Below are 13,597 nucleotides of genomic sequence, written 5' to 3' on the forward strand. Positions count from 1 at the left end.
CTAACGCAGGCCCAGGTATTACGTCACCGGCAAGGCTGACTGTATCAAATATGAGACGAAATGATCAAGACCAAGAATTTGCCCGTCCATCAAAGTCTGAGACTGCACATTCAAGGACGTCTTCTCATCAAGGCAGTTTTCCCGATCCATCTAGATCGCCAACTCGGCAGAGAGTCCATGAGCGGAAGCTCAGCATTTCTGAAGAACCAGAGATCCCGTCGCCTTCTGCAGAACAGTTCAATGCAGCGCAAGAGGATGTTGAAATTCAAGGCGTAGAGGCTGGAAGTGTGTCAAGCGGAGTTGAGGGGAGCCAAGGAGTCTTGGAACCAAATGATTATCCCGACGAAAACGCCGCGGCAGTGGAGCTTGAAACCAATTCTGAGATGCCAGCGCCCGTCCAAGTACCCCCACCGCCAACTGTGTTACAGGCACAAGAAGCCCCGAAGAAAACAAATCCATATGCGCCAGGTGGAGCAAAACAGGTTAAGGGAAGTAATAGGTATGGACCTGGTGCCGCTACAGCTTCTAGCAACAGGTACAAGTTTGAGCCCAAGTCAGCAGCAGTGAATCTCACCGGAGCGAGCAATGGCTCGCCGTTTTCACAATCTTTGGAGCCTGTCACACCGGAACGAGCCAGTAACCCAGCTGAATCTACAACAGATGAGGTTGTGGACCGAGAAGATGAAGACCACCAAAATGATTCAAAGGAACTTGAATCTGAGAATCATGTTTCAAAAAGTCTCTCTGAGGCTCGTCCCCCACCATTGTTCAATGCAAACAGAGCTACTAGGACAATGACTGCAAACAAACAAGGGAGTGTGAGCGCCAGACAGAAGCGCAATCCGTATGCTCCACCTGCCAATGTTGAAACAAACGTCGATGTCAGCTTTGATCCAGAAGCGCAAGAAGATACAGATGATCGGGCTGATGAGCCACGGGCAGACTTGCTTTTAAATGGAACGGCTCCCTCCCCAATGACTCTCAAGCAAGGCTTTGTGAATCCGTACCAGGAAAGTAAGAAACCAAGCACCGAATTGCCCATCCAAAATGGCTTCGACGAGTTTCCAATTCCTGGGTCCCCAGAGTACACGACCAGAGCTAATTCTGTTATTGGGCACACAGGGCTATACTCTAGTAGGTTGTCACAATCTCAACAATCCGCATTGTATCAACAATACGAGGTGAAGGATGATACTGTTCTCGATTACATACCTGTTCCTGAGGAGAATGAGGAAGACGAGTCTGCAAGCAAAAGTATGAAAAGTGAAACCAGAAAGAAGGATATGGCTGATGCGAAGCAGAAAATACAGGAAGAAATGAGCAGAAGAGGTGGGGGACAAAATGCGGAAAGTGGATGGTTCAAAGGCTGGCTCGGAAATAAGAAAAACGATGACAAACCAAAGCCCATTCGAGCCAAATTGGGTAAGGCCAATACCTTCAAGTATGATGAAAAGCATAAGAGATGGATCGACACCAGCCGTCCCTTGGAAGAACAACTCAAGGAGGCGGCACCCCCGCCACCTCCGAAGAAGAAAACACAAGTTGACAAGCCTCTCAGTGAAGCTCCGGCGATTGCTGCTCCAATATCAATGAGAGGCCCTGCTGTTGCTTCCATTAGTGGACAAAGGTCATCTGTCACCAAAACGCCTAATAAGGCCGCGGCTGAGCCTGCTGCGCCAAGACCAAACTTGGCAAACGCGGGACTAGATGACCTTCTCAACTTGAGTTCTCTGGGCGCGGGACCAGCACCAGCATCTGGAAGAAGAGGAAAGAGACGTTACGTCAATGTCATGGAGACAAAGCAAGCAACCTAGATAATTCGGTCAAAAGATAAGAGTATGACTAGATATACACAATTACGTCTGTGAAGACCCCTAGATACTCACTGGTGCAGTATCGTTCAATGGTCTGGAGAGGACATAGACAGTAGGCTTAAGAATCTTACCGTTCCTAAGGGGCTTATCCAAAGGAGAGTCCACCGCGAATTTATAGCCGAATTTTACATACCATTTGAATGCCCTTTTATTGTCTGAAAACACCGTTAATCCCGTTGCAACCGAGGCGAAATGACGACGTAGACTAGATGATTCTTGTGATTTCGAATTGAGGAGTGCTCCAAAATCATGAAAATGTGTCATGAGCTTTGTTCCTAGTTGGTGACCCTGGAATTCGGGCAAGACGTGAATTTCATACAAGTAAAGGGTCTTTCCCAAAGGCTCGAGGACCATCATCACAGATAGGAAACAAGAAATGGCTCCCTCGTGTTCGTACCAAATATACACCAAACCTGGCTCTTCCATTTCATCGAGCTTATCGGCTTCCCAATATGGACCCTTATGCTTGGAATAGAAATTGCCCAAACACTTCTTGACTATCCCCAAAAACCGCTCAACTTTGGAGGTATCCAATGAGTTTACATCTGCACAATGCAACGTGTTTGTTTTGCCTAGAATTTCTAGCAGATTGGGGAAAACCAGTGGGACAAGAAGTGACATGGCATGTCCTATTGAGTTCATGAAAGCCTCATTGCATTCGTTGAATTCTTCAATGTCACTCATTGCGTGAAAACTGCAAGTATTTTTTGAGCGCTGAAACTAGATAACAATCTTTGAAACAGTATTGAATCAGAGATGCTTGTAACCGCGTTTCGTGTGTGCAATGTCGCAAAGCCGCATAGCGATTAGAGTTGGAACATACAAGTGAAGCGTTGAAGTAGATCCCGCATTGATTTCCCGCCAAGTACCCACAAAGGAGAGAAAAAAAAAGAAGTCGGGACAACATCTATCTTTGCTGGCGGATTGGGCGGTATTATGTGTTAGGACCCTGGCGTTGACATCACGTGTTTCTAAATTTGATAGTTTGTGGAGAAGAATAAAGCTTAATAAATTGGAGTAATTCAACTCTCACTGTGGTTTTGCTTTTTTATCTTCGCCTCGCCCATTTTACGACATTCCGAAGGCCATGAAGATTCCTAGAATTATCACTCCAGATTCATCAGACGCGTTGCCGTGCACGTGACACGTGAGCTGGTTGAAGACGCATCAGGGCAACATGCACCACAGATGTCTACGGAAACCACCTACAAAATCCGAAGTTTGTGTGATAGTTCTTTTTCTTCACTTACGGAGCACATCACAGGGATTCAATGAGCATAATGAGACAGTGGCACAGCTCGCCAACGCGAGATTTGACCAGCTACGAGCAGATCGAACAGAGACAACGAACACGTGCGGATATGCTTTATCAGCCGATGCTGTCGCCTACAAAAAACGCCTCTCAAACTAGCCAAAAGCACAAATTGCGGGAGAAAATGCGGCAAATGCGTGATGATCTCCGTGAAGAGCGGAAAGAGCTCAGTAGAGAGAAAACTGTGCATGATGAAGATGTCCGTGCACGTCTCAAATTGCTTCAGGAGCAAGCAGAACTGCTTGAAATCGACTTGGATTTGCTTCTCCAGGAGGAAATCGAAACGTGTGAAGAAACAAGCGGCAAAAATAATGGGACACAGATCACGTGCAGGGCGCTGGCGCCCTCTGTTGCTGTTTCGGAGAATACGAGGCATTTGTCTGAATTTGAAGAAGAACTCGAGGATCTCTTGGCTGCAGAGGAAATGGAGTTGGAGGCGCGGTTTGGAGATTTGCAGTTGTAAGAAGTTCTGTTCGCGAGAGTCTATTTCAGATTATTGATGGGCACCAGGTCTAAAGGTTCTTGAGTTCGAGCGAAGGGTCACATGCAGACACCTGATGAGAATTAAATCAAATAAGATGGATGGGCCAGGTGACTCGTTTGGACGTGTGCCTCGAGAATACCCAAAACAATGACGCGCTGTTTCTGTCGCACCCATCGAAGAGCTGGACTTCTTGGTGGCGAAGTATTGTTTAACTTGGTGCCTTGGTTTCACGAGTATGTGTGCTTATAAATAGTCATGGAATGCCGGAATAAATCACCTTCATTGTAGCTGTAAAAAATAAAATAAATCATGGTAAATTGTGGTTGTGTGATCGAAGTCATGGCAGATTGGACATGGAAACTCGATACCAACACTTTGAGTGGACAAATGGTGCTTTGACGTTCCCGATGATCATGAGTGTGAATGTCTAGTTTGCGGCACACCGGCAGCTTGAGAAAGAAATAACTTTATTGGATGTGGAAGCTCTCTCGCTTGCAGGAGTAGAATTGAAATCAACTGATCCCCGATATATGAAAGTATTCAAAAATTGCCCCACGAAGCGACAAAAATTTCAGTCACAACTTTGCTCTTATTAGAGCCAGATATAACGCTCAGCGTACTTAATATTACTAGGGTGATTGAGGACTGTCATCTCTCTAGCTGTGATGCTACCTAATAAGAATCTGACGTTTTGCCAAGATTTAAGCGAGCGGCTCCCTTGCATATGACATGAAGATTGAGCAAATACCCAAAAATACATTCAACGGCGAAAAAATCGACAAAACCGTGTCAGAACAGTTTCATAGTCAAAGAGCCAATCACAACCAAAAAGCCGCATCACGAGCAAGCCGCACCTCGGAGTACTCGAATACACATTCAGTAAGAACTGTCTCTTTTGGTGCGGCCCCGGAACTCTACATCCGCAGACTAATTTCCAAGTCCCTGGGATGCACAGAATAGGCAATTACACCCAGTGCATTTCCTTCACTCCTAAAAAGCTTATTTGATCATGTGTTTCAGTGCTTGATCTATGGGGTATTGGATTTGGAGAAATTCACCCGGGGGAACGGCTCCTTTGGCAGACATGCTAGACGTGTCCACTTCTCGCTGAGGAATCCGTGAAGTGTCACATATCGATACCTCTTGAAAATATCGAGAGCGCTTTGACCGCCCCTTTTGCTTGGCAAATAAACGGGCGGTCTCAAGTCAGGTTTGTCGGGCCTGTCGCCAGAGGGGGACGCCTTATTCGCTGATGGTCTGGCTTGCTTTGCAGACTTTATGCGCCAAGCGCTTAAATGAAATACTGTACGCAACCCAAGGAGGGATGGCTCTCGCGGATTGCCTTCCCGTTCTCAAGTAAGACGCTCAGATTGCAAATTGAAGTCTGCACGAAAGCTCGCCAAGAAAAGTACTTGAATTTGCTTGCATAAGGACCTGCGCATAGTTACGGCTTGCGTGTTGATTATTTTGATAAATTGCGACGCCTGGAAGACACCCACAATGCTTTTCCGATTCCCCCGATTATACTTGGTTTACATTTCATCAGTGGTGCCTTGGAAAGGCTATTTCAGTAGTTGATGACACTTCCTGAGCATAGAAATGATGGAGTAAAAGAACCTTTGGACAGGGAACGCATTGAGTCTAGGAGCGCGGCATGCATGAAAAAATTTCGATCTCCCATCAGCTGCATGAACCCAAGGACTGTCTCTGGAGAAAACAATGAGTTACGAATACTTCGTATATCTCCCAAAAAAATTGAACCGGCCTTTCAAAGTGTAATCTGTGGCTCCAACTCCCCTTCCTGTAAGACCCCGTATGTATACGAGTGCGTTAGATCCATTGTATGCTTAATAAATTTCGTCAAAGAGGCCACGTTGCTTTATGCGAAAGCCTAAGCGTTTAAGGAAACGCGGGCTTACGTGCGAACAGTTTTCAAAAGGTATTCCTCCATGGATTTGGACGGCACGAAAATTTTTAACCAATCAAACAGCCGTCTCCTGGCGCGATCATGCCGGTCTGAAATATAAGGTTTCCTGATGCATAAGATAACTCTGTGCATCCAGCCAATGTCAGCCAGACAAATTTAAACAATTGAACTCAGAAGACTGGTGGATATTAGACAAAGGCGATATATTTTGTGGTCGTGGATTAGCTGGTGTTATCCAAATTCAACGACTGGGGTCAGGCTTGTTCTCGTCGACACCATGCAAATACGCACCGTATCTTATCTCATCGATCCACGCTTTCCTGCAAAAAGTTTTCACGTCGACTGCAGTACGGCAATGCGGGCGGTTTATTGGATCTTTCCTGCAGTGTGGAACGGATCAGCTTAGATCGATGGAATATTAAAGAGGGCGGTGATTCTGCCCAGCAATGCTAGTGGGGCAGCTTTTTCATCTCTTCGATTCAACGCTATATTCACAATGGTGTCCGTCAGCAAGATTGCTTGTTTGGCGTTTGCGGCCGCCGCTCTGGCCGACCAGGCTATCTTTATTTATCACAAAGCTGATCTTTCAGTCGATGCATGCGAAAAACTTTTGGGCAAGACTGCCCTCTTCTTTGACTCTGATGACGATGAAGACTATTGCAACACCAACATCCAGCAGGCGTTGGGCTCGATGGCCCATTGCTTGAAGAGGTTACCCACTGATATTGGTGTCAACGCATTCATTGAGTCCTGTTCTGATTCTAACTTGACATTGGAAGAATTCAACGAGTCTTATGACAACGCAACTCAGTATTTGGTTAACGTGACCTCATATCTTGGCTTTGATATTGACGAAACATTTTACCTTCCTGTGGAGCTTGATGAGGACAAGCTTTACGGGGCATATGCTTCCACTGTGGATCGCAGATACAACTACAACAGATCTAACTATTACGGATGGGCGCTTATGTTATACTGGTTTGCCTTGGTTCTTTTCTCTGGTTTTCTCAGAATAGTCTCGGCCATGACACCCAAGACGGTGCAATCGTTCAATGGAAAGATCTCCAATACCTACAAGAGTTATATCACAATGCCTGCCCTCGGCAAAGAGAAGAAAGTGCAGCACGGAAAGCTTTTCAAGTTTTTCGAGTTTATCATCCCCACGAGAATGGAGACGATCCACCTTGTAATTTATTTTGCGTTGGTCTTGGCTTTCAATACCGCGAACTTCCACCACCAGAGTAACAACGTCATTTGGAGTGATGAGGCTACTGAAATGGGCCGAAAAATTGCCGATCGAAGCGGAATTATGGTATTGTATATTATTCCCCAGTTGGTTCTTTTTGCAGGAAGAAACAACTTCTTTGAGTGGATCTCGGGCTGGAAGTATGCCCGGTTCAACATCATCCACCACTGGATGGGTAGAATCGCCTTTATTTTGATGTTTGTTCACGCAATCTCCATGACGGTCAGCAGCTTTGGGTTGGGTAAGTTCGACTCGCGTAATGCCAAGCCTTATGTGCGGTGGGGATATGTGGCTCTTATCTGCGCAGCAATCATGTGTTTCCACTCTTTGCAGATGTTCAGGAAAAAGCACTACGAAATGTTTGTTTTAGCCCACAACATTTTGGGTGTCTTTTTTGTCGCTGGTGTTTGGATTCATGTTTCTGATGCTGGATTCGAATCTACCATGTATGCCGCTTCTGCAGTGTGGTGTTTTGACAAATTTCTCAGGATCGTGAGAATGGCATGGTTTGGCGTCAGAACGGCCGACGTGCAGTTAATTGCCGACGAAACCTTGAGAGTTAAGGTGCCAAGACCCTCCTACTGGAAGCCATACCCGTTGTGCTACTCTTTTGTCTACTTTTTCCGTCCTTCCTGTTTCTGGCAATCTCATCCATTCACGGTTGTCGACTCTGTGGTTGAAGAAAATGTGATTTCTTTCTACATCAAAGTCAAGGGCGGCATGTCCAACTCGCTCTACCAGTACTTGTCCAAGCAAGTTGACCAGAGAGCCATGATCAAGGTTTGTGTGGAAGGCCCATATGGCCCCGGCGCATCTTTGCAGCATTACGACACGGTTTCCTACCTCACCGGTACCACGGGTGTTCCAGGCCCCTTTGCCAGTGCTGTGTCTCTTGCCAAGAAAAACAGCACCCAGAAATTGAAGCTTTACTGGGTGATCCGCCACTGGAAATCCATCGAGTGGTTCTACGAGGAATTGAGAAGCTTGAAGGGCACCAAGGTACAGCCCATTGTCTACGTGACGCAGTTCAACACACCATTGGACGAGTGCTTCTTGGAGAGATTCAAGAGTGAGGACGAGTCTCTGGTGGACGGCAAGAATTCCGAGAAGGGTTCCGAGGCGGAAAAAGAGATCAACATGGAGAACGCAGAGCGTATCATGGCGAACTTGCCTCACATTGAGTTCAGAGCCGGTCGGCCGGATATCAATGCTTTGGTGAAGCACGATATTGCCGAGTCTGCTGGCGCCACGGCCTTTGTTGCATGTGGCCACGACTCCTTTGTGGACCAATCAAGAAAAGCCGTTGTGGAGAACTTGTAGAATGGCAAACGCGTGGATTTCTACGACGAGATGCAAACCTGGTGAGAATTTTATAGACTATTTATTGCATTTTAAGAATATGAGTGAAAAAAGATGCGGGTGCCAGACATTACGACTGACCCAATAGGCATTGGCGAAGACTAGCGCCTACATACTATTGGACTCTTATTCCAACATGTGCGTGCAAGCCCTGGTTTCTTGGTCACTTGACCGAGATGGAAGATATCGGCTCAGACGCAGGATGCTCTCTTCTGGTTTTGACCTTGAATACATGGACTGAGTTTCATAAAGGTGTTCCTTCTCAAAGTGCCAGCTGACCACAGTGCAGTCATCTCATTAAGGCAACCTGTAGAATCTGACTCCATCGGGCTCAGCTCAGTGAAGGATGTATGTAAAAAATAGTGGGAACCCTAATTGGAGCTGGCGACTACAGCAAAGTGTCAGGCCTCAACACCCGACGCATTGTTGAAGGAAACGGTGATGTCTCTCACGATGCTTAACCTGCCCCGAGATATTGCAGTGAGATGCTTCCAGAACAAACTCGAGCCGGTTGAGCCCGTTGTAATTGCTTGGCTAGGGCAGCTGCCTGAGAAACCAAGGAATTGCTCTAAACTGTTCATTCGAGGTTGTGCATTTCAAGAGCCCGTCGGCAAACCATAGTTAATCTTCTGGAGTATTCAAGAGCCACTGTTGCGTGGGGTGGTTTCCCGCCCTTAAGCCTTGCACAAAAGAACCCAAGCCTTTTCCCCCGCCTGCTAGATTTCTATTTGTCCGGTGGTCGTTGTATTTTCATCAAGCATCACCGGTATATTAGTCTCGTCTTTCGAGACTGCCTGGTATTGTTCGAGTTAGGCGAGATACTAGAATGGGTCATCACAGTTGTCAATTGGTGAGCCGACGAGGGGTCTGGGGCATGATCAATGCCCGGGTTCCAGGTGCTACGTGCACAATCGTCCCTTAGTCTCGGGTAATGGATGCGAACTTCGTCTCGTCTCATAATGCTTGCTGCTGAGGAGCCAGACTTACAAGATGCTGATATCTCCGGCTGGTGGTTTGGCACGCAGAGCCAGAGGTATCGTTAGGATTGAGGATATGTCGGGCCGAACGTGGTTCCATACCTCCCCCAGAACTCTATCTTGATTTTCTTGGGAGCTGAGCACGCCACTTACACGGGGCGTCAGCCAAACCCAGTTGCCAGGGTCTAGGGTAGAAGCTGGACAAGTGTTATATTTACAGTGGGCTGGACAAGTGTTATGTTTATGGTAGAGACTGGACAAATGTTAAATTTACGGCGGACTGGACAAGCGTTATATCTACGGTAGAGACTGGACAAGCGTTATATTTAGAGTAGGGACTGGTCAAATGTTATATTTACAGTAGAGACTGGACAAGTGTTACGTTTGGTAGAGGCTGGACAAGCGTTATATTTACAGTAGACTGGACAAGTGTTACGTTTATGGTAGAGAATGGACAAGCTTTATATCTACGGTAGGGACTGGTCAAATGTTATATTTACGGTAGAGAATGGACAAGCGTTATATCTACGGTAGAGACTGGACAAGTAATACATTTACGATAGGGCTGGGCAAGCGTTATATATACGGTAGGGACTGGTCAAATGTTATATTTACAGTAGGGACAGGACAAATGTTAACTTTACGGTAAAGACTGGACAAGTGGTACATTTACGGTAGACTGGACAAGTGTTATAGCAGTGGTTCGATCTGGCCCTCTATGCAAAGGACCCTTCAAAACATGTCGCCCACGCTAGCGCGACGAGTTGCCGGATCCGGCGAATCTCAAGGGCTCTCAGGCTTCTCGTAGTGGCGGGCGGAGGCCCGCCCCAGTAGATTTCTGCAGCGCAGCCTGCATCAGCCCGCGCTCCGAACTAAGCGACATGGGCGTCTCGCCCTGAGCACTGCGCCAGAATCCACGGCGTTTGCAAAAGAAAAAAAAGCCCGGCGGCAACTAGCCGCCCAGACGCGCCAGGCCACACCCCCGAGCACCGACATACAAATAACGAAACCCAGCATAGGCCGGAATCAGCACGCGGGCCCGAGCCTGCGCTAAGCCCCCGGACCGCGACGCGCCTCTGCGCAGCGAGAGATGAAGAGAAGATAAACGAAAAAACGCATTGAGGCGCGCGGCCGGGCGTGCTGCCTGCAGGCGCGGGCGATCACCCTGCCCCAATCCAGATCGGCTCTGTCCAATCTGTACTACCGATCTGCTCCAAGCACACCAGTCTTCCCCTCTCACCGCCGGGAGCCGAAGAACAACGTTCGTTTTCTTGTCTTATCTGCAGCGACGCGCCGCCGTGTGCCCCGCCTATTCTCTCACGTCCGGACTGATACCATAGGCCCAGGAGGAAAAAGACGAGGTGCATCTCTGGAAACCAACCCGACTTTCCGCCACACACCCAACGATCTGGGACCAGGGCCACCGCCGCCGCCCACACACTCGCTTACATCTCTATATCTGTGGTTGCGTGCCGCCACTACGCGACCAAAACGCAGCCGCTGCACTTTTGAGGCCGCCTCGCAAATCTCGCTAGCCGCCAGCCGCCGACGTCAGAAAGGCACCCGTAGGCACCACGGCACAAGCCAAAAAGACGGGAACAGCCAAATCAGGCGTCAACAGCCAATAACGGCACCAACAGCCACAAAAGGCACATACAGCAAAAAAAGGCACACACGCAGAATGCCCGCAGTGACGCCGACGCTCCAAGCGCGCGCCACGTCCAGCACGTCGTCGCAGGCGTCCGCCTCGTCGTCCTTCCTGTGCTCCGGCAGCAACTCGTTGGACTCGCGCTGCGAGAAGCCGTCGCCCGGCACCGCGCTCGAGATCGGCTTGGGCGTGGGCATCCCCGTGTTTGTGATTGCCTGCGTGCTCGGCTTCTTCGTGCTCAAGAACTACCGCAAGGAGAAGAAGGAGGCCATGTCGCACGACCCGGACTTCGACGAGAACGGCGACGCCACCGCGTTGCCGGACTTCCCGGCGTTCTCCAAGGAGGACCCGTTCGGCAGCCACGCGGCCGTGGACGTGTTGGGCCCGTCCGGCGGCTACCCGTTCGCGCACGTGCCCAGCAAACCAGGCTCCACCGCAGCCTCCGGCCCGCTGTCCGTGGACCCCGAGAAGGCCGCGCCCGTGGACGCGTTTGTGTTGCCGTACCAGACGCAGCTCGGGTCCAAGACGTCCTTGCACGAGTTTGCGCGCAGCCTGGCGGACTTGCGCACGTACCAGCGCGGCTCGGGATACCTGAGTCTTGCGGCGCCGGCGCCGGCCCGCGGCTCCCCTCACCCGACGCGTCCGGGCTCCGTGCTGCGCCTGGACCGCGGCGGTGCCGGGCCCGACACGTACCATGACGCGTCGCCGGGCGGCGGCGCGGCCGGCTCGACGCTGTCCGGGTCCAGCGGGCTGTTTGGCGTGCAGTACGAGGGCGAGCTGAAGTCCACGGAGGGCACCAGCCTGCCGGGCTCGCGCCGGGGCCGCAACGGCGCGGCGCACGCAGATTCCGACTTGGAGAGCGTGGCCGACTCCGACGGGGAGCTTGGGGGCGGCAGAGAACTGGGGGGCAGCGGTGAACTCGAGGGCAACAGAGGAGTACATTCCGACAGAGAAGCCGGGGCCGACAGAAATCTCAAGGTGGACAGAAATCTCAAGTTCGACAGCGAACCCGGGGCCGACAGCGACCTCGGGGCCGACAGAGAGGCCGCGCCTGGGCCCCCCTTGCGGTCGCCGTTCGGGGACCGGCACGTGTTGGCCGCCGAGCCGCTCCCCGAGCCGGACATGACGCCGCACGTGACGCCGGCGCTGGCCGTGCTGAGGGCACCGCGCATGTCGCAGTTCGACATGTTGCACAACGCCAGCGACGACGGCGAGCCCGCGGCCGTGTCCGCCGAGCCCCAGGCCATGTCCGCCGAGCAGGAGGAGCAGTTGGCGCGCATGAAGTCCGTGTACAACGTGTACTTCGACCGGCCCGCGTCCGTGGCCTCGCACCGCGACGCGCCGCCCGCCGCGTTCGAGCCCGACTCGCTGGCGCCGTTGCCGCCGTTGGACATGGACCACTTGCCCATCAACGCCGAGCTCAAGGGCGACACGGCCTACGACCGCCGCCGCACCGCCACGTCCTCGATCTACGCGGACGGCATGCACGAGCCCGCCGACGGCCAGGCGCTCCACCCGCACCAGCAGTTCCTAGCGGCCAGCCTGGGATACATGGATGCACAGGGCGCGCAGGCGGACCAGCCACGGAGCGCCGGCCCCGACCCGGAGCACGTGCCGTCGCCGGCAGACTACTTGCCCTTGAAGGCGTTGCCGAACGCGTCCGACATCCGCAACTCCACCATCGAGACATATACGCTTTACGAGCCCACGACGAAGGTGGCGTCGCCGTCCATGCGCCACCAGCAGGGCTACTTCGACGCCCCCCTCGCGTCGCTGCACATGGGCTCACAGGCGTCGTTCGCCACCAGCGGCCTGCCGCGGTCGCCGTACTTTGGTGAGCTCCCGCCTATGCTCCGCGATGCCAGCAGCGGCCAGAATCCCGGCTCCGCGCCGTCGCCGTCGCAGTTGTCGCGGAAGTCCGTGGTGATGTTGAACCCGGTCAGCGAGATCACGTCGCTGCGCACGTTCAAGCCGGCAGGCTCCTTGCCGTCGGGCATGGTGGCTCCCCGCAGCCACTCCAGCGACGAGCTTTCCACGGTGGACGACCTAGTCGCGGAAAACAGGAAGAGCGCGGTGCGCCGGATGATGAACCTGAACTTCTAGGTGCGCCGGAGCTCGCTGCGCCGGCTGGCTCGACCGGGTCCCGTTTCGACGCGCGTTTCCATTGGATTTGCGAGGCGGAACCGGACGCCAAACCCACGGCGCCGAAGGCCGTGCGGCTGGCGGAGTGCTGGGAGCACCCCTGACGCCCCGTCTCTACACATATCTTTCGGGGTACATATTTAACAAGCGTGAACATTTGGACACCGAGGACCGCAAGGGCGCATCGCAGTAAAGGGGCCGTTAGTGTTCTACACGATCTTCTCGTATCGCCATGGGCCTGAGAAGTTGGAGGACGCTCCTTTCTTGTACATGTGCCGGTGGGGCCAGGATTGGCATTTGCTATATGGGTTGGATGCACTACTACAAATGTATTGGACTTAGTTTCTGGAGAGACGGCCAACTGAGTGGGCCCACGCCGTATTGCTGCCAAGCAGAAGAATCTGCATTGCGGCCCCAAATTCGGCTCTCGACGGTAGTCTCCACGCCGAAGCCGCATGGCCGCTTATTATTCTCGCTATCCACACCCGAAGATCCGATTCTAGACGAAAATCAGGCCCACATAAAACTGCACAGAAAGCCCCCAAGACGAAGATAAGGCCAAGCTTAAAACTTGGTGCAAGACATAGATGGAAGCAGATATCCGATGAGGTTTGGCACTGCCATGTGC

General features: G+C 51.5%; 5 protein-coding genes across 5 annotated transcripts; 4 read left to right on the plus strand and 1 right to left on the minus strand.

Annotated features, from left to right (window-relative positions):
* Window positions 1-1,874: 1,874 nt before the first annotated feature.
* On the minus strand, window positions 1,875-2,558 carry NAT4 (Nat4p; the record flags this gene model as incomplete). Its single annotated transcript, XM_018856864.1, has 1 exon — window positions 1,875-2,558. The coding sequence occupies one exon, from the start codon at window positions 2,556-2,558 to the stop codon at window positions 1,875-1,877; it is 684 nt and encodes a 227-aa protein (XP_018714258.1).
* Window positions 2,559-2,995: 437 nt separating this feature from the next.
* Window positions 2,996-3,913, plus strand: METBIDRAFT_30181 (uncharacterized protein). The gene has a single exon (XM_018855572.1). It carries the CDS (start codon window positions 3,155-3,157, stop codon window positions 3,647-3,649), a length of 495 nt encoding a protein of 164 aa, XP_018714259.1. The 5' UTR covers window positions 2,996-3,154; the 3' UTR covers window positions 3,650-3,913.
* A 2,180-nt stretch (window positions 3,914-6,093) lies between these two features.
* Window positions 6,094-8,233, plus strand: METBIDRAFT_51156 (ferric reductase family protein; the record flags this gene model as incomplete). The annotated part of the gene is made up of 1 exon (XM_018858287.1): window positions 6,094-8,233. The coding sequence occupies one exon, from the start codon at window positions 6,094-6,096 to the stop codon at window positions 8,161-8,163; it is 2,070 nt and encodes a 689-aa protein (XP_018714260.1). The 3' UTR covers window positions 8,164-8,233.
* Window positions 8,234-10,860: 2,627 nt separating this feature from the next.
* On the plus strand, window positions 10,861-12,930 carry METBIDRAFT_10007 (uncharacterized protein; the record flags this gene model as incomplete). Its single annotated transcript, XM_018853669.1, has 1 exon — window positions 10,861-12,930. The coding sequence occupies one exon, from the start codon at window positions 10,861-10,863 to the stop codon at window positions 12,928-12,930; it is 2,070 nt and encodes a 689-aa protein (XP_018714261.1).
* A 136-nt stretch (window positions 12,931-13,066) lies between these two features.
* Window positions 13,067-13,561, plus strand: METBIDRAFT_112918 (uncharacterized protein). The gene has a single exon (XM_018853953.1). It carries the CDS (start codon window positions 13,202-13,204, stop codon window positions 13,523-13,525), a length of 324 nt encoding a protein of 107 aa, XP_018714262.1. The 5' UTR covers window positions 13,067-13,201; the 3' UTR covers window positions 13,526-13,561.
* The last annotated feature ends 36 nt before the right edge of the window (window positions 13,562-13,597 follow it).

The sequence above is a fragment of the Metschnikowia bicuspidata genome, assembly GCF_001664035.1.
Source record: "Metschnikowia bicuspidata var. bicuspidata NRRL YB-4993 chromosome Unknown METBIscaffold_1, whole genome shotgun sequence".
In the NCBI taxonomy this organism is placed as follows: Eukaryota; Fungi; Ascomycota; class Pichiomycetes; order Serinales; family Metschnikowiaceae; genus Metschnikowia; species Metschnikowia bicuspidata.

Bases quoted from the DNA above. Each gene is read 5' to 3' on its own strand.
- METBIDRAFT_30181 (XM_018855572.1), top strand. From the start codon at position 3,155: ATGAGACAGTGGCACAGCTCGCCAACGCGAGATTTGACCAGCTACGAG.
- METBIDRAFT_112918 (XM_018853953.1), top strand. From the start codon at position 13,202: ATGGGCCTGAGAAGTTGGAGGACGCTCCTTTCTTGTACATGTGCCGGT.